At 49.3% G+C, this 26,744-nt stretch overlaps 1 protein-coding gene across 1 annotated transcript in view; it reads right to left on the reverse strand.

The window, feature by feature from the left end:
• Window positions 1-26,744, reverse strand: part of RXRG (retinoid X receptor gamma) — a 42,735-nt gene that overhangs the window by 2,984 nt on the left and 13,007 nt on the right. The window contains exons 2-9 of the mRNA XM_045546310.1: window positions 23,484-23,731; window positions 15,624-15,768; window positions 13,277-13,456; window positions 6,109-6,269; window positions 5,868-5,997; window positions 4,649-4,781; window positions 3,348-3,439; window positions 2,023-2,128 (exon numbers count right to left, since the gene is read on the reverse strand). Coding sequence (XP_045402266.1) covers window positions 2,023-2,128; window positions 3,348-3,439; window positions 4,649-4,781; window positions 5,868-5,997; window positions 6,109-6,269; window positions 13,277-13,456; window positions 15,624-15,768; window positions 23,484-23,731 — 1,195 coding nt within the window. The remainder of the gene's footprint in view (window positions 1-2,022; window positions 2,129-3,347; window positions 3,440-4,648; window positions 4,782-5,867; window positions 5,998-6,108; window positions 6,270-13,276; window positions 13,457-15,623; window positions 15,769-23,483; window positions 23,732-26,744) is intronic.

Below are 26,744 nucleotides of genomic sequence, written 5' to 3' on the forward strand. Positions count from 1 at the left end.
GACAACGACCAAATACATTAGGATGCATCCACACTGTGAAATATTACAAAACCTTTAAAAATGATAAGTTTGTACTTTTCAACAATCTGATAAAATTCCTAGAATGGTTAAGGGAAGAAAAAACCCAAATTGTATCATTTCATATCTGTAAATACATATCTCTCTGTGTATACACATAGATACACAAGGATCCTGGAAAGAAATATACCAAAATATTTCGTTTTTATTACCTGCTTTATTTTAAAAGCATTTTTCTTATTTCCTACTAAAGCATGCATTGCTTATATAATTAGGAAAAAAAGAGAGTTGGGGTTTTCAGTTTGTTTGTTTGTTTGTTTTTTAAGATAAGCAACAGGACCTAGGGCCAGTTCCAGGAAAAGAGTGAGTGTGAGACTCATTATTCATAATGCCCCACACACAACATGTGCTCAGAAACACATCTAATGTTGCTTGAGAGCTGGAAGAATCCGTAGAAAGCATCCAACTCAGGGCTTTCTGTTAACATGACTTGCCCAGGGCTCAGCCCCGCCAGTGGCCCAGCTAATGCTGGCAGACAGGTCCTGGCCCCCAGGGCAGGGCTTTCTCAATCTCACCTATTGCAGGTGAAGAAGAGACTTCCAGACGTTCACCAAAATCCGTTCTCTGCTTCTTCCCTGGCATATAGCTGGATGCATTCTCCAGGCTTCTATGCAGCTAGCTGGGCCGTGAGACTAAGCTGCAGCCAATGGAAGTGAGAGAGAGAAAGGGCCTCTCCAGACCTAGGCCTCACCCGTGTGGCCTCACCTCTCTGCTCCTTCCCTTTCTTCCCTTCCATCATCTGGATGCAAAACACGCTGTATCTCTGGGTCATGGTGGAGCCACGAGAAGGAAGGAGGCCGGGTCCCTGAGTGACGGCATGGGAGAGAGCCACCTCTCCGAACTGACTGCTCACCTGGATTTGTGAGCAAGAAATAAACTCCTACTGTGTCAAATTCCTGACATTTGACAGGTTACTATTACAGCTTGATGAAGCTCCAACTCATGCTCTAGGCCTGCTACTCACTGCACCAAAGGGCTGGAACCCACCCACTCGGATTTGGCCACAGCCTCCAACAACAAACACAGCTCAGCCTCTTCGGGACGATGATAGATACTGACTTATGATCCAGGATAAGCAGCTTAATGGAAATTAAACTTCACAGGGAAATAAAAGTCACCAGTGAGAATCAGGAGCATGCAAAATTAGCCCCAGAGACAAAACTAATATGTCTTTACGTCAGTCTTTTCAGTTTCATTTCCAGTTTTCTATGAGATTTGAGGATCATATTTTCTCATTTTAATTGGCGTTAGCAGAGAGGGAAAACTCTTTTGTTTAGCTGTATTTGGGGGAAGCTCATAAGAAGAGTATTTTTTAAATAACTCATGCATGCCTGCACTGCCAGACGGCCTCAGAGATCTTTAGGAACAACATCCCTTTCTCCGAATGAGGAGCCCAGACCCAGATCCAACACCTTGTCAGAGGCCACACGGACAGCACCCTGGGGACGGGAGCCGCATCCCCCGGCTGCCCAAGCCCGTCGTTTCTGCGGCATGGAAGCTTCCGTGGGGTGGACCAGAAAGCAATGCAGTCACACCTCACACACAGACTCTGTGCCGTCAGAACCACCGGGTTCGCCTCTCACCTCCACCAGCTTCATGATCTCCTGCCAGTTAGTTTACCTGTCTGAGCTTCTGTTCCTTGACAGAAATTGGAGACAACGATTCCCACATTTATTCATCCATTTTCCTGCTCATCCAACACTGCAGGACGTAGACTATGGGTTGGGCACTGCTTTAGGAGCTGATGCTAGAGTGACGACCAGGGAAGAGACAGACAAGACCTCTGGCTTTGTGGAGTTAACATTTTAGTGGCTTTCGCTTGTTGTGGAGATTCAGTAACATTTGGGAACATCTAAACAGGCCGGCTGCACACCGGGTACTCGGTACACGGAGAGGGGGGGGTAGTTGCTGCTGTTATTTACCATTCTTCCAGCACTCTCTCACCTGCCCGGTTGCTCCGGATACTTCTGCTTGGTGTAGGCCTCGAGGGTGGCATAAACCTTCTCTCGCAGAGTCTCCACCTCGGAGGGGTTGGACAGGCCCTTGGCATCTGAAAAAGATGACTGATCTACCTCTGGTTACACGCCCTCCCACCAACGCCAGCCCTGATTCCCCCGGCCACCTCTCCTGGCGTTACCAGAGACGCCCTGGCTGGGGGCAGCTGTGAAATAAACAAAGCCGGGCATCTGTGCCCGATCTACCCAACAAACTCTTGGGGCAAAGGGTTTACACTTCATTAATAGCCACATGTACCCACCACTGGCTCCAAGGAGGAGAGTTTTATCTTATCCAGGCCATTCTAGAAATGTCACCTTCACGCATTTACTGAGTGTCTACTACACACACGGACTGAGTGATGAGAGGAGGTACCAAACTTGAGTTGACACCGCCCCGCATCAATGGACCGATCGCTCGATTCGGGAGATAAAACTCGTGCCTGACTCACTACGTAATTCTGAAGGCTCATCTTTCTTGGCTCACAGCAGTGTTTGACGTGGCTGATCACTTCCCCCTTCTGGAAATACTCTTCCCCTGGGCCTGACTGCTGGCGGGCCCCGGGGCTCAGTCCCCAGCCCTTGTTCTGTGCCATCTCCATCTGCTCCTCAGACACTCTCACCCGGCCTCACGGCCTGCCATGCCAGCTGGAGGCTGACGGCTCTCGGATGTTAATCTCGGGTCCTGGCTTCTCCCCTAAAGCCCAGACACATGTAGGCAGTTGCTTCCTGGACAGCTACTCTCTGGTGTCTACTCTCGGTCTCCAGCTTTAACGTCCAAAGACCAAATCCTGCTCCCTACCCGCCCACCCTCGGAACTTGCTCCCCCCGGAGTTTTTCCCGCCTCAGTAAACGAGAACCTCATCTTGCCAATTATTCAGGAAAACCAAAAATCCCTGAGAGTTATTTTGAACTCCTCTCTTTCTTCTGCATCCTATATCCAATCCAGCAGCAGATCCCAGCGGCTTTGACTAGAAATGCCCCCAGGCCCTGACCACTTTTCACCACCTCCCTCGCTGCCACCCTAGGCCACTGTCATCTCTCAGCCTCCCTACTTGCCCCCAAACACGTGCATCCCGCAAGCGTTCAAAACACTTTTCGAGATGGCTCTAGGGGCAGAAGCCATGGATACGGGACTCTCTGTGCTCTCCTGGACCCCTAGCCCTCCCTCCTCTGTCGCAGCTGAGCTAGGGGACCAAACACTGCTGGAGCGCCGGAGGCCGGCCATGGAGGAGGGCTGAGCACCACGCAGCCCCTGAGGTCAAACGCAGTCACCTGGGTTAAACAGCACAATGGCCCGCAGGCAGCCCAGCTCTGACTTGTCCATCTGCATGTCCTTCATCTTGGAAACCAGCTCGGTTAGCACTCTGTTCACAGGGAACAAGGGCAGGTAATGAGAAAAGCGTGAGTACTAGGCCAAAGAACAACAAAATGGATTCAACCGATACTTTTGAGGGGCCCGCTCTGTTTTCTAGACGATGCACCAGGTACTAGGGGTATAGAAATGCACAAGATGCAGTCCCTCAGCACAAGGAACTTACAGTTTAATTAAAGAAACAGACACAGAAATAGCAGGCAGTGACGCAAAGCCCAGGGAAGTCACTGGCATGAACAAGCCCAAGGGTGCACCAAGGAGGAAGCAGTGGACTCTGAGCAGGGGCGGGACAGGCACCGTGGAAGGCTTGGGAATTAGAAATGCAGCCAGCAAAACCCGGCGAGAGCACTGCTTATGCAGAGGAACACAGCAGAGAGCACCAGTCAGCGGCAGGGAGAACCTCCAGGCACCGTGAAGGGGACCGAGTCATCCCAAGGCCCGCACCGGCCTCTACACGGAGCATGCTGCGGGAAAGGGCAGGGGAGGAGTAGAGGCATCTCAGGTGGACGGGCACATGGCCCAAGAAGACCAGTTACGATGGAGGCAGGAAGGAGCCCCAGAGCCCTGCACTGGACAGACAGACTATTTTCAGCTTTCCTTTCCTCCCTATCAGCTCTCCATCCTCTCACCCACAGGTCAGTAATCTGTTCATCTGCCTGCTTAAATCAGACGGCTCGATTTCCTTTAGCACCATTTTAGGGATAAATGGGAGCCACTGCCTGTTCGAGATCAGTCTCCTCCCGCTGCAAGTCTGCCCCTGATTATGCAGAGTCCCACATAAACCTCGGCCCATCCTGCCTGGCCTCCCAAGGACGGATCCCGAACCCTGCCCCCATCCCCAGCCCCTGGGATAGGCAGTTTGCCCTCCCCACCCCCAGCTCACTAGTGAATGGCAATGACTCAAACTCCTCTTTGGAAACCCATAGGGACAACAGGGTCTCCCATCTGCCCAGCAACCGTACGAGTCGTCTCTGACTGGTTCTAGCCTGTTGTGATCTCAACCTTTCTTTTACTCCCCCTCTCAATCCCCAGGTTTATATTTTCATGTGCTTAATGGTCTCTGCGTAGTCACGTGCAACTGTTTGGGCGGCCCATCCTACATCCCAGCACTACCCAGAGGTTCGTGCCTGCATGTGAATTCATGTATACACACATGTACACACACACACACACACACACACAGAAAGCAGAAGGGAGACACCTGTCAAAGATGGAGCCGACCCCAGCACTGTGGGCACTGCTCCGGTGCACGTGTAAACCCGTGGCCAGAAGGATGCCGTCCTGCACGGAAACCGAGCGGTGGGAGAAAGAGGCAATCAGCAATTCATTCCACCCTGCAAGGATAAGGAGGAGGCCTTGAGGGAAAACAGACCACATTCCTGCTTCCTTGATAATCATCCCATGCGTGTATCATTATCCCATGTAGTACAAGCAGCACTGAAAATCTAGGGAGGTTAGGAATTAGCTCAAGACGACACAGCTAATTAGTGGAGAAACAAAGGATAAGACTGGGGTCTCCTGACTTATGGCTGTGCACATCCCCCACTGTCTCTCAAGGGCAACCCAGAATGACAGCTTGAGGACAAGGGCTCTTTTTTCTTTTTTTTAAATCAGTCAACAAATATGGATTGAACATTTAGCAGACAATAGTCACTGTGTTAGCTGCCATGGTGGATAAAGCCAATATACCTTGCAGTCTCTGCCCCCAGGACCTGACAACCTAGTTTCATTTCTTTGGCATTGTCTAGTAACACCCAACACAGTATGTAGCTTTCAGTCGACACTCAGTGATTGCTCATTATCTAACAAGGATGAATGAGTGGACTGCTTCCCAAGGCTCAGCCGATCTTCATGAAATTTCCCTGCTGGCTCGGTGACAAAGAGGAGATATGGCATATGTCAACGGACTGCACAGTGTCCCAGAAATAGGAGGCAAGGGAGAATATAGCACACAGGATCTTAAAATAGAAAGAGACCTTGGAATCCTTCTAGTATAAGCTTGAGCAAAAATCTTTGGTTTCTTTATCGCACCTGTGAAATGGGAATATCTGTATTTGCCAATTTCATTACCTTAATGAAGCACTGCTTCGAATTATCCTCAATAAAAATGATTTAACAGTCTTTGAAAATTAAATGCAAATTATAAAGCCATAGTAAAATATGCATGGAAAAAGAGTCCCGGTCCGCCATTAGCAATGTTTCATTTGGGAATGAAAGTTTTTGGGGAGGGCTATCCAAATTTAAGAGCCTACAAATAAACATGGCAAAGAACAACTCTGGACAGGGTTATCTTATCAGCGTGGTACCCAGCTGGGATGGGTGGCAGCTCCATCGGGTCACTCTTTTCAGGATCCCAATGGTAATTGCAAAATGGCAGCCCAGATTATTGTCCCAAGAAAAAGGAAGCCAATGCGCTTTACCTGCCCGGAGCAGGATGACCTGGTCTTCCAAGGTGAGATCAGAGAAGTGGGGAATGCGCTTGGCCCATTCAACAAGGGTGAAAAGCTGCTTATCGGCCGCATGACAGATGTTAGTAACAGGGTCATTCGTCTGAAAAAGGAACAAAGCACTGTGAGTGACAGGTTCTGGGACGCCACTATACACCCCATCTCCAGCCCCACCCAAGAACTGGAAGGTGGATGGAGATCTCAGACCACGTACCGAGTTCTCCATGTTCATGTCACCGTAGGATTCTGTCTTTGGTTCAACTGCAAGTTCGGCTTCTAGAATCCTCTCCACGGGCATGTCTTCGTGGCCACCACTGGCACATTCCACCTCACTCTCGGCTCGCTCCCGGCTCCTCTGCCTTTCTTCTTGCACGGCTGACATGCGGCAGGACATGCGGAGGTTACTACAATGCCCGGGAAACTGCAGGAAACTCAGTTACCTGCCTACGCCTCAACTTCCTCACCTGTAAAATGAGGATCCCTGTGGTCCTGAATCAGGGATACTGTAGTGTTGACAGATGAAACAAGCAAAGCAAGGCTATTTGCATATGGCTATGCAGAACTAGGTGTTCTTTAGTCCATCTTCTTTCCAATGTATTATGGTGACCATGCTAAGAAGTTTGCATCTGAAGTTTTAACAAACTCCAATTCTACCTGCTTTTCTCATAAGCCACCATCTTCTTGCTATCCCTGCAGTCTCCTACACATCTTCCTTTACCTGCTGCCTCTAAAGAACTGTGAGCATGAAATAGTTAAGTAGCAAGCCTATTCCTCTGAAAACTCCCTCTGTCAGATCTTGTGCATCATCCCTGGCATTCACGTCCCATTAGGTCTGCCCCTCACGCACCAGCCTGAACACAACATCACCTGATCCGACTTGTCAGGGAAGATCTTCAGGGAGCCAGCTGTGGGTATTTAGTACGTGAAGGGGTGGAGGGATGTCACCGAAATGACATTTCAGAAGCAGCGGCTGATTTTGGAGGTGGGGGAGGGTACCCAGGCAAAAGCGTAGGCTGGAATTATCTCAGCCTCCCCCAAACTTAGAGTTTGCATCAAGGCTCACTGCCAACTCTCGGAACACTCTGGGCCTGCACTTCAGGACGTGAGACAGACTCCCTCCCACCCCCGCCTTCCCAATTCTGCCCTCTTCAGTGGGAGAATAGTCTCTGTTGGGTTAGTCTCCATCCTCCAGAAGGCCATGGTTTCCATCTTACTCCCAGCAGAAATAAGCCGAATTCAATATTAGAACACATTTGTTTCTATATCCCGAGAGTGAAGAAAATTGCCCTGTAAGCAGATGACTGGCCTGAGACGCAGTGACAGCCACTCCACTAGCAAGTCCCACCTCTCAGCTTCTCTGCTTTCCTCCCCAGAGTCCACTTGCAAACGCGTCTCCTACCCTCCAGGGTGGCAGTGAGCCACACGGCTGCAGAAGGGACCGAGCCAGGGTCTGGACACCCAGCTCGCCCGCGAGCAATGTTACTGGTCTCGCCAGGTGGGTGGGAGAAGGGCAGGACTGCAGAGACAGCTTCTACCGCAAAGCCTAGTAGAGATGTGCCGCAAAGCCTCAGGATGAGAACGGTATTGCGTGGTTGGGAGAGCAGCAGAGAAGGTAGGAAGGAAGGAGAAAGGAAGAAAGGAAAGAGAAAACAAGGCAGGCGGGGTGAGGAAGAGAGGAAACAGAAGCCGGAGAAAACAGAGAGGAGAAAATAGGAGAGAGAAGAGCAAAAAACATGTAACTCGGAATCAAAGAAATCTTTTTCAAAATGTAGCTGCACCATTTACCTGCTAAATGACATTGGATGTATTCCTTAGCCCATTAAGCCTCAGTTTCCTTATCTGTAAAGCAGGGATTGTGGTACTTAACCTAAGTGCTTTTGTGGGGACTAATGAAATAATTATTAAAAATTCAAAAAAAACTAGCTCTTTTCTCTGCCTCTTTTTACCCCCCTTGGGCTTGTCTCTCCTTCTCTGGCCTCTTTCCTGCTCTCCTTCTTTCCTTCCCTCTTTCTGTCTCATCCTTACTTTGTGTTCACGCTGTAAGTCTTCATTTACTGGCAACATATAGAAACTATAAAAGTATTTTCATTGGAACTAACAAATGAGCACACACGTGCACAGAGGGAAGTAAAACCCAGTGGAATCAAGCAGGAGGAGGGGGAGGAGGGGATGGGCAAAAACCTGCCCAAGGGGCACAATGAACACTTTCTGGGTGATGGGCACACTTAATAACCCTGACTCAAGCATAACAAAATTGATACATGCAACCAAAAACATTTGTACTCCTGTAATATTTTGAAATTTAAAAAAAAATTTTAAATATTTATTTTTATGTAGTTAGATTTACTGGCTAAAGTTGAATGCTTCTTATATTACTTTTTTTATAGGTAGGTCAATGGGCTTCTATTTGTCTTGATTATAAAAGTTGAGGGAGGCTGGGCATGATGGCTCACACCTGTAATCCCAGTGCTTTGGGAGGCAGAGGTGGGAGGATTGCTTGAGGCCAGGAGTTCAACACCCACCTGGGCAATATAGCAAGACCCTGTCTTAATAAAAAAAAATTAGCCGGGCATGGCAGCACCTGCCTGTAGTTTAGCTACTCAGGAGGCTGAGGCAGGAGGATCATTTGAGCTCAAGAGTTTGAAGCTGCAGTGAGCTGTGATCATGCTACTGTACTCCAGCCTGGGCAAGACCCTGTCTCGAAAGAAAGAAGAGAGAGAGAAATAAAGAGAGAGAGAGAGAGAGAGAGAGAGAGAGAAAGAGAGAGAGAGAGAGAAAGAAAGAGAGATAAGAAAGAAAAAGAAAAGAAAGAAAGAAAGAGAGAGAGAGAGAGAAAGAAGGAAAGAAAGAAAAAGAAAGAAAGAGAGAGAGAGAAAGAAAGAAAGGAAGAAAGAAAGAAAGAAAGAAAAAGAAAGAAAGAAAGAAAGAGAAAGAAAAAAAGAAAGAAAGAAAGAAAGAAAGAGAAAGAAAGAAAGAAAGAAAGAAAGAAAGAGAAAGAAAGAAAGAAAGAAAGAAAGAAAGAAAGAAAGAAAGAAAGAAAGAAAGAAAGAAAGAAAGAAAGAAAGAAAGAAAGAAAGAAAGAAGGAAAGAAAGAAAGAAAGAAAGAAAGAGAAAGAAAGAAAGAAAGAAAGAAAAAGAAAGAAAGAAAGAAAGAAAGAAAGAAAGAAAGAAAGAAAGAAAGAAAGAAAAAGAAAGAAAGAAAGAAAGAAAGAAAGAAAGAAAGAAAGAAAGAAAGAAAGAAAGAAAGAAAGAAAGAAAGAAAGAAAGAAAGAAGGAAAGGAAAGGAAGAGAGAAAGAGGTGGGGGAGGGAGGAAGGAAGGAAGTCGGTCTGAGGGAAAGCAAACGAAGTTAAGTTTTGTTTGTGGTCCTCAATCAATTTCTTCTACAGACTTGTAACAACGAAAATAACCTTCAAGCTTCAAAGGAAATAACCTCGGCTTCAGGGAATTAGATTCTAATTTCAACTTTGCCATTAATTGAGCAACCTTTTGCTATTCATGTTTCCTCTTTGTGCCATAAATCCTACTGTCATAAATGAGGAGTCCTACACCTGTTATTGGAGGACATCGTCTATCCGGCAGACGTTCTGAGCCACTCTGCGCATACCTCAGGGTACAGCTAAGGACTCTTGGTTGATCTAAAATAGTAGCAAACTCCTGCCTTATAACAGGATTTTATCCATTCATCCAACATATGTTTATTGTAAATTTACGACAACAGCCAAAATTTACAGAGCTCTTTCTCTGTGTCCTGAATTATATGCTCAACAACTTACATAGGTTATGGTTATATGTCGTTTAATCTTCACGATTACCCTGTGAGTACTCTCAGCCACGGAGGAGCCAGGTAACCTGCCTGTGGCCACGGGGGTAGGCAGTGGTGAAGTGTGAAGCCCCCATGGCTGCCTCCCACGCCCATCTCTAGCCCCGCTGGGCTGCCTCCAAGTGCTGGGCTGGTTGTACTAATAAGGACCACCCAGGGCCCATAAGGATGCCAACGCTGCCCACAAACGGGCTCAATGAGACTCCATTCTCTAGTCTTGAAACCACATATCTGTGACCAGAAATCATGGAAATAGACTTCTCAGAATTCCCGCGGTGGCCTGGGAGTCAGAGGGTCCCAGTCCTACACGGGGGCTGCCATTTGCTTGCTGTGTGAGCTTGAGCAGGTAGGTCCCTGCCTCTTTGAACCTCTGTTTCTTCTTTCAGGAAATGGATGTGTGACATCGTAGCACAGCAAACGTCCACTCCAGCTTTAACATTACAGATCCTAAAAGGGCAACAGGTCCTGGCCCCTGGTTGCAGGCAGGTGAATTCTGAGCCCGGCTCCCTTCCATCTCTTTCCACCTGTGCGATTCCTGTCGTCTCTCTCAGTTCTCTGCTCCAGGATGTTATTATTCGGGTCTTCAAAAAAGAGTCCAAACTGAGCCCCAAATTCTGGAAATCATGGCTAGAACTGAGGGTGGTGAAGGAAAGGCTGTCCAGTGGCCTTTTGAAGGCCGCCCCCCACTGGCAGTGGGAGGGGAACTGATTCACTTTTTTGCCTTCTCTTTGGCAGGGCAAACGGTGCAACCTCTTTAGAAATTTCTCCAAGAGCTCCCTTCCCCTCCTCACCTTTACTCCTCAGCTTTTCATCACTCCTGTCTCTCCACATTCTTTTTAAGAACATAGGAGCAAAAACTGGGTCCAATACTCTATTAAAGTACCAGAACAATGTTAGATTTAAAAGAAGAGCTGCCCAGTCTCTTAAAATTCACATTTTCCTGTTTTACTTACTCTTTCTTTCTTTTTTTTTTTTTTTTTAATGAAAGAGCCACGCTGCCCACCATCTGGTCTATTGACCCCGCTGATCCTAACTGAGTGGGGTATTCAGCTGGAGTTGGGAGAAGCAAATCAGACTAACTATAAAGAAGTAGAAATGCCGGCTCCTCTAACTGAGACCGTTAATCTTCCTTTAACTCAATATCACGTGCTTAATGAAAATTGTTATTTTTCCAAGTCAACTTGACACTTATCTCTTCTGGGGGGAAAAAATGACCCCTGCAGCCATTACGCTCTAGCTGCTGGGAGACGTAGTAGGTGGTCATTAATTTCGTATTTTGACAATCGTGGTGTGGGAAACTAAGAGTAGTATCAATTGCATCCTGATCGAAAGGAGCCAGTCTTCACCAGCAGATGTTTCACATCCTATGTTCCAGTCTCTAACATCGCCGATCCCCCTGCCATGGCAACTATGACATGAGCACGAAGTAGGTACTCAGTTAATGAATGAAGGAGTCGTTTTTAGGAGCGCCTGCATTTCTAACGCTTCTGATTTCAGCATTCAGTTTAAACCATTCCTTCAACAATTCATTCAATGGCTATAACGTACTAGCCAGCGGTGATACAGCAGTGAAAAGAAAGCAGACAAAACCCCTGTCTTTATGGATTCAGACAGTAAATAAGATAAATAAACGTGAAAACCCTTGCCTTCACGGATACAGACAGTAAACACGATAAATAAGTGCGTTAGATAGTGATAAATGCTGTAGAAAAGAGACAAGGAAAGGTTGGGGGCAGCTGATTCAATTTTACACGGTGCAGCCTGGCAAGGCTTTACTGAGAAGGGGACAACTGAGTAGAGATCTGCAGGAAGAAAAGAAGTGGCCATGCAGATACCTGGGAAGAAAGCATTCTAGACACACAGACAGCGAGTGCAAAGGCCCTGAGGTAGGAACATGCCTGGTGTGTTTGAGGACCAGCCAAGAGGCCAGGAAGGCTGAAGCAGAGAGACAACGGGCACCCAGACCATGTACAACTTTGAAGTCCTAACAAAGATTTTGCCTTTTTTCTGGGTGAGACGGGCAGATGTCGAAGGATTTGGGTGAAGGAACGGCTTTCCCTGACCCACTTGTTCAAAGCCTCACTCGGCTGCTCTGCCAAGAAGACACTGTAGAAAGACAATGACGGAAGCAGGGGGGTGTCCTAGGATGCCGTTTAGAGTATTGTAAAAGACACAGGTGGCTCGGATTAGGGTGGTAGAAGTAAAAGTAGTGAAACGTGGACAGACTCTGCACCTGTTCTGAAGAAGAAACAAGATTTCCTCACCCACTGCATGTGGTGTGTGAAAGAAAAGGGGATTCCAAGGTCTTTGGTCTGAGCCACTGAAAAACGGAACAGCCATTCCCTGGGCAGCGGGAGGCTGGGCTGTGGGCAGGCTGTCAGGAGCTCAGACTCGAGTCCGTGGATGCTGAGGCTGATGTTAGATGTCGGAGCAGGGGCCGTCCTTCCTTCCTTCACACCCTGACAGGAGAGGAGAGGCGAGACCTGGGTCTGTCTACCCCTCACCTGCCTTTGGCACCTCGGAAAACTCACCTCACCTCTCTGAGCCTGCTCCTCATCTGTAGGATGGTGACAGTTGATTAGGTGATTCCTAAGGGCCACCTCTGTCTCGACCTGCTGAGATTCCAAGAATATGTCTTTTTCCTGTTGGTGGCATTCCCTCTTAGCAGGGGCACAAAGAACTTGTTCCTTCACGGGTCCTTTCAGTCTGACCTCCCCTCCTCACAGGAAAGAAATTCCTCAAGAATGAGGAGGCCCCTGGAACCGACCGAACTCCTCGTTCCTGTGTCCCAGAGACGGCAGGACCTCCTTCCTCTGAATCTATTAAGATCCACCCCAACCCCATGTACCTGCTTGAGTTCCCTCGTTAATTAACTGCCCACTTCAATTTATTTGTGTTACTTAATGGAAAGACTTTTCCATCTTCTAAAGGAACAGAAAGTATTTTCAGATGTTTTTTCTCTGACTCTAGAATAGCCCAGCTAACCCTCCCTAGAAAGTATGTAACTGTTTAAATGCACAGTGGTTGTCTCTCTGAGCAAGAAGGCTAGGTCTGTGGGACTGCGTGTGTAATGCCGATGACACCAAAAGACGGCGGACTATAACAACAGGAAAGAATTTACAGCCCATCAAGGTTATAAAAGCCCAGCAAGTGAAATCGAATCTGCAGTTTTCCCCAGAGTGAGCTCTAGGATTGGAGGGGAGAAGTCAGCTCTGTCTGGGGTCAGTCTGACGTTCCGTTGCTGGAGCAGAACACGGGACCCTAGAGCCCTGGCCCTGAGGCTTGCTGCCTGGCAACTGGCAGGAAAGGGAGAGGGACCAGTCTGAGGACCAGCATCCGGGCTCCAGGAGCGGATGGGTGAACGTGGAGGAGGAAGATGCCTTTTGCCCTCTTTGCTCTGGAGATACACGTTGCTGATGGCGAGGGGACGTTCAGCTGCCAACACCTAAGAAATCACGGTACCCAAAGTCATCCTAACCTCTGCTTCGAACTTCCCCTTCCCTCACGGTCCAACCCAGCAGGGTTCTCTCCTTGCGCCTGTCCCCCTGGGGGCACCTCACCTTCCCTCTTCATGCCCATGACAAGGCACTTCTGGTAGCGGCAGTACTGGCAGCGGTTGCGCTGGCGCTTGTCAATGAGGCAGTCTTTATTGTCCCGACACGTGTAGATGAGGTCTTTCCTTATGGTTCTCTTGAAGAACCCTTTGCAGCCTTCACAACTGTAGACCCCGTAGTGCTTTCCTGGTTACAAGAAAAGAACATCCCATAGATCGTTCCTGTGTTTCTTTGGATCTTTCATTCAAAAGAACCCCTTGGCCCTCCCCCAGGGAAACAGGCACATCACCCGGGCACTGGGCTAGAAAGCAAATAATGACTAGCAGAGAACGCAGGTTTGATCACAGGAACCAAACTAAGACAGAGTAAACTCACTTTTCCCTGCGTCTTCCATCTATATTACTAATTCCACACAGCATTATTAGAAAATTCCTGACCTAAGATTTTGCTTACATTTTTTTTCAAGGCAACTCTTGGGTTTGGTTAAGCAAATGCTCTGCCTCACTTCAAGATATTAGTGTACGTAATAAATAAAAACATGCATGCTGGTCATGTATTACTTAGCAGGAAAAGAATCTCAGCTTAACTAATATTTCTCCATAATTGAGGCCCAAGGTCATAGGAAAACCACTTAAAATTATTATCCTTTACCATAAATTATGAACAGAATCCTGAGTTACAAAATTTTAAGTGTTATTGCCTGTTCAGGAAATAAATCGGTATATGATCTTTATATCATAATATGACACTCAATCTTGAGAGACGACACAAAGATCTGCTAGGAGGTGATTTTGCTTGATCATGAATAATCGAGTGCAGGTTTCACTGTCCTTCTTACCTGCTCCACACGTCCGGTTTTCAGTGACCCCAGGTAGGGGTGGCTAGTTTGTGTCAGGAGAGCCACCGGGTCCATCCCTCATAGACATAACTAAGTCACAGTACTCTTTCTAAGTAAAAATGTCAATACTGCACACCAGGCAGCTGTGCTTGATTAATTGAGATTGCGGAACTTGAAAAATGTAAGAAAACAAATCATCCAAAACAGATACCTGTCTGATTCTCTAATGTCATAAGGGATGCCGCTGACTTACACACCTGACGTGTTTTATTTAGGTTCCCGGCATGGCAGGACTTCCCATGTCAGAGGAACCACCCTAAGATGAAACAGTATTGGAGACGGCCTGCCCCAAGAAAAGCCTCTGCCTGATTAACTGACCACGCTAATTTACTGAACTCACAGCAATGATAAATACAGGATTTTATCCCAGGCCCAAAATCCTAGTGCTCTCAGCTCTGAAATATTTGTCTCAGAGAAACATGGCAACAATCTGTCAACTGTGTGGCACAGTCATTTCTGTGGCCTTTCAATACATGGATGAGCCTCCCAGACTTTCAGCTAAAATAACCAGGGCAGAGAGAACGCTCTGTCAGCCTGCGGCCAGCATTCCGCTGTGGCAATGGCCAAGTCTGCACGACTTGGAAAGGATTTTTTGAGAGCAAACAAACCTCAGTCATATAGCTAAATAAGTTCCAGGCACCTGGGACTTTCAGTGGCATGACATTCTGTAGTGGCTTTGGTGACAAGAGGATGAGGAAATAGTCTTCAGCCGTCGTGGACAGCTGTAGAAAAGAAAAGAACCTCCCCATCTTCTTGTTCTTCAAATCATCAGATCAGAGATTCGAACGTGTTCAACATTGGTGGGGAGGGAACCAGAGGGCAGGAGGGAAGGTCGGAAAAGGGAGAAGAAGGGAAAGAAGTCAGGAAAGAAATAATTTCAGCAAAAGCAGAAAAAGATTTAAGATGAGTTGGTGAAAACCCATTTGTTTCCACCCACAAAAACATGTCATAAACCTAGAATGTTGTAGAAGGAAATGTGCTAAACTATTAAAGGGTTTATCTTTCTTGAGGACATTATGGGTCATTCTTTGTAGTTTTCTAGTTTTTCCAAATTTTTCACATTAGGATGTTATTTTTGTAATTATTTAATTTGGAAATTTTTATAATTAAAAAATAATCTTTTATAAAAGCTCAAGGAAAATCTAGCGTGAGATGCTTGATAATTGCAACAGCTTCTCTAACCCAGATACACACGCACTAGTGCGGCTCCAGACCGGAGCTTCTGAAATGTCGTCTGTAAACCTAATCCTCAAAAGGAAAAACACACTTTCAGCTCATCAAGACTGCAGGCTGCGAACCCAGTGGCGGAAATGCACAGGCAGGGCCCCCAGCTGGATCATCCTACGGGCCATTTTTCTTTCACTGGGTACGAAGCATCCAGGTGGGCGGGGAACAACCCCTTCCCTGGGACCCTGTCCCGAGGCACCTGGCAGGGCTGCCCGCTTCGGCATGTACCTGAGGATCTGTCCCCGCAGATGGCACAGATGTGTTTAACCAGAGACCCGGGGCTGGTGGATGGGTAGTTCATGTTTCCAATCCCGGGAAGCCCTGGTAAGGGTTTGATGTCCTCGGAACTGCTGACACTGTTGACCACATTTAGCTGCAAGAGAAAAAAAAAAAAATACTATAAAGCACAGAGCCAGAGTAAACCCAATCCTGAGGCCTAAGGCAATGAGAGCATACTTGAGAAAAAAAAAAAAAAAACAAGTTCTATTTCAAGAAGCAGTTTCCAAGCACAGAGCACCTGAAACTGCCTACCTGTGATATGAATTTAAGGGAGGGAGAAAAGTGGCTCAGGAGGAACAAAATCATTTCTAGAAGCCAAGACCTGAACCAAAAGTCACAATATACCTCCATTCTCTCTGCTTTTATTCATTTTGCTCACGTGTTCTATTTGAGCTAGAAATCCACGCCGAACTACACACCTGGGACAATGTCAGCTATGCATCTTAAAATTTTTATCACCTACCTCCTGCCTATTCGGCAGTGCTCACAAGGAGCTAAGGACCTCAGGCAAAAGACTTACCCCCTAAGAGAGCCAAGCAAAAAATGCAAATGCATTCATGAGTCAATCGACAGATACTCCCCAAGGGCTCACGGTGCCAGGCACTGTGCCAGGCTCCGGGGTATAAAGGCAAAGCAAAACGCACACCCAGAAGGAGTTCACAGTAGAATGGAAGAGAAGATACCTGTGATGGTCAGCTATGTGAGCCCACTGAAGGCTCGAACCCAAATGCCTAAATCAATGCAGTAGCACCAAAAATTGGGCAAAAATCCCCAGATCATGCTTTTGAGCTTGACTGTAATGAACAGATTACCTTCCCGTGAAACTTCGAACTCTACGGAGCCAGAGAGTGTGGGGGCCTGGTCTTCACAGCCCCCTCCCAGCGGGAGCACACAGGAGGGAGCTGGTGGATTTGAGTGGCTGTACGAGAGACTCTCGTGCTGTCCCTGTCCTCATCCACTGTCACACGCTCACATCAGCTCCCCGTCACCACCCCGTGTCTCTCCGCGTTCTTGGGATGATGACGAAGAAGCTGCTGCTGAGTGTTTTGCATTCACCAAATAAAACAAGTTGGATAAATACAAACCAGTCATCCAATCAGTAATATTTCTGAGTGTGCGTGTGTATGTAGCAACATTCTAGGCCCTGGGAAGGCAGACGTAAAACCTAGAAGGTATGTCTCTCATTCCTCAAAAGTGTACCATCTCATCGAGGCAGCAGAACATGCACAAAAATTAAGAACGCTTACAAGCAAGTGCAAATAAAGATGGGGCAGTGTATGCATGCATTAAGTGTCCCGTAGAGACACCTGGTAAATCTCTGGGGGTTGAAAGGAGGGCCCACTGACTTCCTCCAGTCTATCTGAATTTTGAATCACGTTCCCTAAACCAAGTGACTGTAATTCTCAAATGGAGCCAAAGGTAGGATTTTCCTCTTTACCCAAGGCCTTTGGGACAGAAGGAATGATCAATAAAACATAAACTACACCAGAGCCTGAGTTAAGTTTCTTCTAAATTCACCAGCTTTTCAATTCACTAAGCAAATATTTATTGAGCACAGGAGGGGGACAGAGACTCTGGGTTAAAATGCTGTGAGACATTAAAAAAAAAAAAAAAAAAGACACAGCCTTCAGTGCCTTAAAATCAGAGTCACCAGGAATTTTTAAAAATTAATCTGCATATTGGATGAAGGTGCATATGTGATAGGAGAATTCTCTCCCCCAAACCCTTTTTTGAACAAGACCAAGACAAGACATCTAGAACTTGTATCCAGTATTTTGTTTTGCATTCGTGCAGTAAAGTGGCTCTGAACCCCGGGGGCTGTGCAAAACGCCACTGCCTGGGCCCCGTGCCTAGAGACTGGTTCAGGGGGTCCGAGGTGGTGCCTTGGCTCTGTCACTGCTCTGAGTTCACTAGATCTGACGTGCAGCCAGGGTTGGGAACCGCCGACTGGGGCAGTGTGAATTCTGTCGGTGTGAGTTCTAGGCAACGACTTTCCCGAGTGCCTCAAGGAAACAGAGATTAGCACTCAGATCCACCCCATGAAACGGAAGAATTTTAGGTCAGACGACCCCACTGAGAGAACCTTCTAGCTGACATGGCTCTGCCCCCAAATCCCCAGATGGACAAGAAAGCTCATGGGACAAGGAAGAGACCTCCACACCTGGAGCTCAAGAGGACCCCACCCTCCTTCCCCGCCGGCAGGACCAATTCCACTGCCACCAGCCCGCAGCAATCACCGAAGAGTTACTGTCATTGCTACCATCTATGGAGAGCCTGCTCACTGCTAAGTAATCCTGTTAATCCTTACAACAACCCGAAGAGGTCTTGCTATTTTTCAGGTGAGGACGTTGGGCCTTAAAGTGATTTATTCATTTGTCCATTCAGAAATACTACAGAGATACAAAAAGGAAGAAGATGCAGGTACCACCTCAAGGAACTGGACATTATGAGATTAAAAATCAGCTGGGATAGTTTAGGAAGGAAAGATCAAGTGCTGTTGAGATCAGGGAAGACTTCCTGAAGGAGGTGGCATTTGAGCTGGGGCTTGACAGCCTTCAAAAATGGGTAGGATTTGCACGGGCCAGTGATGGGCAGAAGGCTTCGGGAGCAAAGACCTAGAGGGAAGCCCCAGTGTGTGGGGGGCAAACATGCCCACGGATGGATGGGGGAGAAGGCTGAGAAGTGGGCTGTGGCAGAGCCCGGAAGCTAGAATGCCTGGCTAGGAGACGGGTGTTAGCTTGGGAGGCAGTAAGGAGCCACTAGAGGTTTGGAGCAGAGGAGTATCGCCCCGAAACTCCGCCCAGTGAGGTCACTGAGGCAGCAGCATGAGGAAAGACTGGAGGAGACACCCAAGGCTTCTGCAGCTACCCAGGTACCGGGTTAGCGAACTTGCCAGGTCTAACTGGTTGGAGCTGGAACCCCAGACTCCAGGATCCTATGTCATCACTCCTTCTCCACATCATCTGCCTCAAGTGACAGGAGAGCCTCGGTCCTCACCTGCCCCAGCAGCTTCCCACCCCACCTCCTTGGCCAGGAACCCCCGGAAGAGCAGACTTGCTAAGGGGCACTTTGTCCCCGGTTGGAGCCAGCAGCCCCCTCCAGCACACCTCCTGTTCGTGAGCCCGGATGGCAGTGGGAGGGAGTGGCTGGGACAGGCGGGTTGAGGTTCTCTTCCCTGTCCGTCTCTCTGGCTGCCTTGGGGTTTGGGCGCAGAGCAGCAGCAGATGAGATCAAAGGCAGCCATCAGAGCATAAACCCATTAGCTGTCTGGTCCCCAAGTCCCCCAGCCCCAGCTGTCTTGTTCCATTAGAAGCAGCTCTCCTGCAACAAGCACTTAGAGGCGAGATTCACCAGGCAGCTCCTGTCCACTGCTGCACGCAAGCCGGCCGCTGCCCGAGAACATGACAGAAACGGACTCGCCTGCTGGCTTCTCTTTCCTTGGCAGCCTCAGCCAGGGACGAATGCTCTCTGGATGCTTCCGGAGCCATCATAGAATATCGAGTCCTGCATTTCTAAGCTGTCTTCAGCCCAAATCATTCGCCACAGGCCAGACTGCTGACAGGGGCTCCTATTCCAGGGTGCAGACCCCTCACGGCAGCACTCCTGGAATCTAGTTACATTCTGTTTTTATTTGACGTGTGTATTGGGCTTCCAAGTATGTTTTCATTTAAAGAAAAGAATTTATGGCTTGATTTTTTTTTTTAAACATCAGACTAGATAAACCTTAAGGTCTATTCTACCTCTAACAGTTGCAATTTTTATTAACTAAGTATTCTCTATAAAAATGCAAACAGGTTTAAGAGGATAATAATTCAGTTATCGATAAATACCTAAGCAGCAATTAGCAGGGACAGAACCCAGGCCAGGCAGTGGGTTCGTGGCGGGAGAAAGAGGTGGGAGAGTCCAAAGATGTTGGGGTCCAGGCAACAGGCATCACACTGACAAGTACACTGCATCTCCCTCTGTCTCTCTCTCACACACACACACACACACACACACATTCGTAAAAATGATTTCACAAAAATTCATTTGACATTCATAAAAATCCCTGTAATCAGGGCAAGTATTTGTAACTCCACAATAAAGAAAAAGAAACTGAAACAAGAGCAAGTTACAGTGGTTGGCACAAGGTGACACAGTCCCCGTCTCCATAGCACTCGCTCAGTTCTCTTTACTCCTCAAGATCAAAAATTCAACTACTGCAAAAAGAGAAACTCAAACAACCGAACTACAGAGCGAGGAGTAGAGACCCTGCCTACTGCTCCTGTCGCCCACACTCCATGCTCCATGTCGTGCTTACCCACGGCCCCGGTCACAAAGCAGCATGCTTCTGTCACGGGTCCCCTCACACCAAGTCCTGGGCAAGGAAGGCAGATGCATGGGCATAATCTGCCCAGATTATTCAGCGTCCAACTCACCGTGGCCTTTTGTCCAGTGTCATCTTGTTAATTGGGCAAAGTTTTGCCACCATGTGGTTCCAGAGCCCGAGTCCAGAAGCCGCTCGGAGGCTGAGGCTGCAGAGCTCCACCAGCCTGGCAAGCTTAATATAGCTCCCAAAGCCAAACTTGGCCTCGGCCTCTGCACACAGCCCAGTTGGCCGGGACCAAAGCTCCCAGCTGACCTTTCAACCCCAATCCCTCTGTACAGACATACGGTCCAGGAATAGCGGCCCTGCTACTCGTACAGATGAATTGACTGGCCGGGCCTGGCTCGGGCAGACTCAAGTGTGGGTGCTAAAAGCGGGCTTAGAGGGAGGGTGCCTTGCCCAGTTCCTACCCATGAGCCCTGCCACTCTATCAGCTCTCTCTGTTTCATTTCCTCGTAGATAAAGTGATTGCTATTTGCAACTATCGTGTTTATTTCTTAAGTTTTTTTCTGTCTTGCCTGCTACATTGTAATTGCCACAAGAATAAGACTTGGGCCACCTTATTCAGTGCTTATCCCTAAAACCTAGGACGGTATCATGTAGCCCTGATGCATAGCAGGTCCTCATAAACAGCTGTGGGAATGAATGTCGATGCCCTTGGCAAAACTGTACTTTCATCCCAGAACTTCAGTGTATCTTTCTGCTCTCACTCCTGGCCTTCACTCACCCCCTGGAATCTGTCCACAGGAGAGAAAGGGCATGAGCCAACCCCACACGTTACGCGGGGCAGCTTGTCAGCACCTCTGCTGATTCCGGCAGGGGGGTGTGGCATAAACGCACGCACGCCACCCACCCTGCCCCCACTGCTCTGTGCAGTTTGACACCCTTACTGGGGTCAAGGAACATGTTACTGGGCAGTTCATAGGTCCCCTCTCTCTGCTCCCCTCAGGGTCTTCCCCTCCATCTATGACAGCACATACAACACCGCATTGCGATTTATGTGTGTGATATGGCCACCTCCCCTGCAAGATTCCTGGGGAGCATTGATTATCCATCCTTCAGTCCTTGGCAGCCACGCGGCTGGGGTCACTGGGGTCACTGTTGAAGTCAGCACTCGTCACAGCACCAGGTGCACACAGGGCTGGAGATCAGGAGACCGGGGAGCTGATTCTGTGGGGACTGACCGTGCTCCGTGGGGACAGGCTGCGTGAGGCTGGACAAATCATTTGGGCACCCCGAGTCTTGTCCCTTCATTTGTGGCAGAAGGATCAGACAGGACGAATGGGCAGGGCTGGGGCAGTTAGAGTCCCCTGTGGGGCTTCCGGCAACCTGCCCCAGGGCCAAAATACGGGATGGGGGAGAAATGTGTGCCCGGAAAAAGATCCTACAGGTGAGAACCGCTAGGCTGGAAACAGGGGTGGGAATGTGTGGCCAAAGACGACCCACAGAAGTGCTTCACTTGGCCCAGGGAGTGGCTATAAAAGTCTGTGAATCTGAGTGGCTTCAAGGGAGCAGCAGAGCCCCCGTCCCCACCTGCCCTGTTGACTTACACGCACCCTCATTCGCTCACCTGTGCCCTCCCTGGGCTAGGGGACCTCTGAGGCCGTCTCCACATCATCTAACCCGCGCGGCAATCCATTTGTGAAGCCCTTACTGTAGGCTCTCATATTCTGTGGCTCCACGTGGCTTTGTTTTCAGACCCCTGGCACGTGAGGTTTCTCAGAAGGGACCCCAGGCACGGTCTCTGAAGTTCTCGAGGGGACTCCTGCCTCTTCTTCAAAACCAAACTCAAAGGAGCCTTCAGGACTGTATTAGTCAGCGTCCTCCGGAGAAGCAGAACCGGTAGGAGATGCATGTGCGTGTGCACATGTGTGTGTATTTGTTAAGAGAATTATCACAGGGAGCTGTCTCCCATGATTATGGAGCCTGGCAAGTCCCCAGACCCGTAGGGAGAGCCGACGGCACGGCCCGCAGGCTGGCAGGCTCAAGCCCCAGGAGGAGCCAACGTTTCAGTTCAAGGTGGAAGGCAGGGAAAAAATGAAGCCCTAATTTGAAGGCTGGGAACGTTCTCTTACTCGGGGAAGGGTCAGCCCTTTTGCTCTGCTCAGACCTTCCACTGACTGGATGAGGCCACCCACATTGGGGAGGGCACCTTGCTTTACTCAGTCTGCATATTTAAATGTTAATCTCATCCAGAAACACCCAGAACAATGGTTAACCAAACATATGGGCACCCTCTGGCCCAGTCAAGTTGACATATAAAATTAACCGTGATAAGGACCTACCAATTCTGCCACTCGGTGTGCTGGTGGTCAGGGCAGTGGGGGCCCTGGCTGTTACGTAAGGACAGAGGGAGGTAGGGTAGATGTGATTATTGTTCCTGATTCTTCCCTCTGCCTAACTCTTCACATCCTTTGCATTGAGTCTTTGTAGCACCTCCCACTGGGACAAACACAGCCTATTCCCTTGGCCCCTCAATGTTTGGATCAGCCATACGGTTTTCTTAGGCTGATAGAATATTTGTGGGCATGACGCGAGTGGAGGCTTCACTGTGCTTTCCAGATTTGGTTTGGTCTTTTGCGCTCCTGTGAGAGACCATGAGAAAAGCACGCCCCAGATAGCTGCTGCTCCTTTAGGCCGGGCCATAAGGAGTCTGCCACCAAGTCCAGCTCACCCACTGTCTAAAGCAGAGCTATCCTGTCCTAATGCAAACTTGGGAGCGAGATGACAAGTGTTTGTTTTTGCAAATCATGGTGATTTGGGGATTGTTTGTTATGCAGCATTATTGCAGCAATAGCCAACCTACAAGAGAGGAAGGATGATGACCTTGGGGTGGCACTGCTGGGGGAAGTGAAGGCATCTGGCCGTCCTGTCGGCTTGACAGAGCAGCAGCCTGGTGTCTGCCACACGCACATCTTCTGCACTACAGCGAAGGCACTTGGGATTACGGGAAACTTTCTTCCTGACTTGCACAGTCTCAGAGACAGCATGTAGCACAGTCTGCCTTGTTCTAGATTTATCCGTACGCCATACCTGCCTGTTTCTCCTCTCAGTTGTCAGCTCCTGATAATTTCTACAAGAGCACGTGGCACTTCGGTCACTCAGTAAATACTCATTCTTGAATTTAGAAGCATAAATGGGGCCCGCCCACTGATGGCACAAGCAGCCCTGAGAGATGTTGAAACCACAGCCGGAGCTGAGCCATCAAAACCACAAGAGAGGCTCCCTGTGGTCCCAGTTTCCTGTACCATCAGTTCCCCGGGACCGCTCAGCCCGAGGACGCACGTAACGAAGGCCCTGCAGGAGGGAAGTCTGCAGGGACAGTCCCCTCCCTCCAGCAAGCGCACACCAAGCACCTGCTGAGTGCCAGGTCTGCGCCCGGAGCAGCCTGGGGGAAAACACTTCAGGAGGCTGGCGAGGCCCCGGAGAGGAAGGGCACCTACCTGCGAGCTGGGTGGGGCCACCAAGTTGATTCCCGGAGGGGCCGCCAGCGCTCCGGAGGGTGGGCCCATGGCGGAGGTGATGACTCGATATGGAGAGCCCAGGGCATTGAGGGGGGTCCCCACTGCACTCAGAGTCCGTGGGGCACTCACTGGGGTGTCCGTGTAGCTGGGGTGGCTGTCCATTGGCTTCCCTGTGGACAAGGCTGCCGAGGGGCTCATGGACGTGGAGCCAGCGTGGCCGGGGGAGCCTGCAAGGAGAAGAAGAGCATAGGAGGGTGGGGAACACACAAGGGGACCTGTGGGGACAGAGGCCCAGCCCTGCTCCTGTTTCTGTTTCCTGCAGGCTCCTTTTAGCTGACACCTGCACACCCATGAACCTGGGTGCTCACAGCCACGCCGAGCTGCAGTAGGAAGACACGAAAGGGACGGAGAGAGGAGAGGGCCTGCTCTGGGACAGAAATCCCCACTGACGTTCTCGTGCTCCCTCTGCCTGGAGGCCACTCTGGGCTGAGCTGGATCCACAGCAGGTGCAGCGAGGGCACAGCCCACAGACCCCCGGGCCTGGGCCACCGTGGCCTGGGCCAGCCAGACAAGGAGGGCGAGTCGGTACCAAACCCCGGGATGGGACGTGGGGCGAGGGGGTGCCTAGGCTGCCCGGAATTCCCGTCCTCTAACTCACATTGCTCTGAGAACCGGAGCAGGGCTGAAATTCACTCCCTCGCGTGCAATGAACATGTATCAACGTGCTGGGGATTCGGAGCCAAGGACAACACGGTTCCTGCTGTCAGGGGCCCATCCCGAGATGAGGACGACGGGGAAGGCAGTGGCTGTTGTCACACACCTGGCTTCCTACAACTGTTAAAACTTCGTGCCCACAAGATTCTTTTCCTGCCCATTTCTACAGCACAGGGATAGCCAGCACTCGGGGAACGGCCTGGAAGGGCTGGGCGTGGCTCTAGGTGCAGGAAGGCGAGCGCTGACAGGCCTGCCAGAGACTGTTTCTGCCTCTGAGGACAAAACGTTGCAGCCGCAGTATCTGCGGAACAGGTTCTGGGTGGATGGACACCACGGCAACCTCGCCCAGGTGGTCATCTGGTGCCACTGTCCTCAGGTAAATTGAGCCCACAGGCCCCTGCAGCCGGTAGCAAAGTCAAGTTGAAACAGAAGGAGGGGACCCTCCTGTCATCTTGGGAGCCCAGCATGGAACATTCTCTCCAGAACAGAGGACCTATAACTTCATGATCTGCAGCAGCAAAGCAGAGACTAGAAAACACGGTAGGGCAGCCCAGCCTGGCTCACCGCGCTGGATCCCGGCACAGCCGGCTTGCACGGACAGATGCAGAGAGACTGTGCGCATGATGGCTGCACTCGGCTCAGCCACGGCACCCGCGCTGTCCACGTGGGCAGAGAGTGAGAGGATTAAGTGGTCAGTAGGCACGGCCGGCTGCAGAAGCTACCCGATTCTCAAATGCCTACCAGGAGTCAGACACTGGGCCACGCAGATGTGATATTGAGCAGAGTTAAGTCATGTGCCTGACTTTTTTTATGGCTCACTATTCATGCGACAAATATTTCTTGAGTGCCTACAACATGCAGGGCACTGTCCTAAGCCTTGGGGAGACACCAGTGGGTGCTAAGTGTAGCGTTCAGAGTAGGGTGCAGGGAAGAACTTGCTTCCTTCAAATTCTGGAGAACAGGGAGTGTCAGAAACGTAACTGGAAACTATTCCTTAAACGTAAATATCCCACTGGGAAAAGGTCACCGTGGGGTTTCTCTTGGAGCTTTTGCTACCTTGGTTAAGGGCTACTTGTGGAAAGAGGCCACTCCCATATCCATGGGACCTTCTTGTCATTCTACCTATAGAGTTTCAGTCTACCAGGGACAACTGCCTCATAAACAGATAAACCCCAAGACCCCACATCCGAAGCACCACAACTGAGGAGGACCCTCATGCTGTGGGCCCACAGCGGGGTGCGAAGGGGTTAAAATGAACAAGTCAGACGTTTATTTCCTGTCCTCGGTAGCATCAGACAATTTCCGTACATTAACTCTTCATCGTGACAATAAGCCTACAAGGGTTATTTCAGCCCTTTGCAGATGAGAAACCTTAGGCTCCATCTCACCCCACGCTGCTCCCAGTTCCAGGATAACTTGGCTCCACCCCCATTGCCTAGGAAGCTCTTACTCATCCTACCAGGTCTAACTCAAGTGTCACCTCCTCCGGGAACCCTTCCCTGGCATTCCTGGTCTGCTTTGATGCCATTTTCTGTTCTCTCATAGCTGTCTGTGCTTACTCACATCTTAGCACTTATTATACCGTATGACCACATTTGTTTATTTCCCCATCTTTCCCACTAAACGGAGAGGGAAAAACCATATCCACTTTTGTTTCTCCATCCCTTGCAGGGGACCTGGCACTGCCTGGGTAGTAAGTGGCAGAGCCGAGATTCAAACTGTCCATCTGAAGCCCACGCTCTCGCCTGTGTTTGCTGTCAAGGGCAGCGAAGATGACTTGGAGAACCATCTGCACCAAAAGAACAAGATGACTCAATTGCGAAGTGCTCTCAAGCTGAAAGTTCATCTGAAGGAGAGAAAAGATGGCAGGGCTCAAGAACTCAAGCCAAGGAAGTCAAAAACCTTTCCAGACGGCCACGGATTGGAAAGAACAATTTTAGACTCTTCTGAGGCCCTGGAGGGGGTGACATTTAGAGAGGCCAATGTATACCTTGAGTCTATTACTGAGATAAAGTGTGACGGGTGAGTCAGGAGCCAGCCCTGACTTGATGGGTGAGGAGCCGGGAATGCCACTGGGCCAGCAGCTGTCCCTCCCCCACGGCCGAGCCACCTGAAGGAGATCGACTTCCCCTTCCAGCTTCCGCTTTCCAAAAACAGACCGAAGGGTCCTGCAACTCGCCTTTGCATTCTGCTTCAGACGGATCCCGGAGAGACTGTGCCGTCTGGCCCAGTGCCTGACACCAGGCCTACACCAACGGGACAGGCAGGAACAAGAGTTTGTTCACACATTCATCAGCCCAACAGTTCCCAGGGTGTGGAACCCGTGCCACCAGGGACAAGGGACATTTTAGGTGGTGTGCAGGCAAACTCTATAAAAAAACTTAGTCGCTTTATATTTATGATTTCTGTTTCCTTGTGTTTATAGCGAGTGACTGGGCTCTCGGGTTTTTTTGTGTGTAAAATCATCTTCCTCAAGATAGCTATCTCAGCCTTTTATGAAAGTAAATAAAAAGTCTAAGGACAGAG

The sequence above is a fragment of the Lemur catta genome, chromosome 3 (assembly GCF_020740605.2).
Source record: "Lemur catta isolate mLemCat1 chromosome 3, mLemCat1.pri, whole genome shotgun sequence".
NCBI classification, from domain to species: Eukaryota; Metazoa; Chordata; class Mammalia; order Primates; family Lemuridae; genus Lemur; species Lemur catta.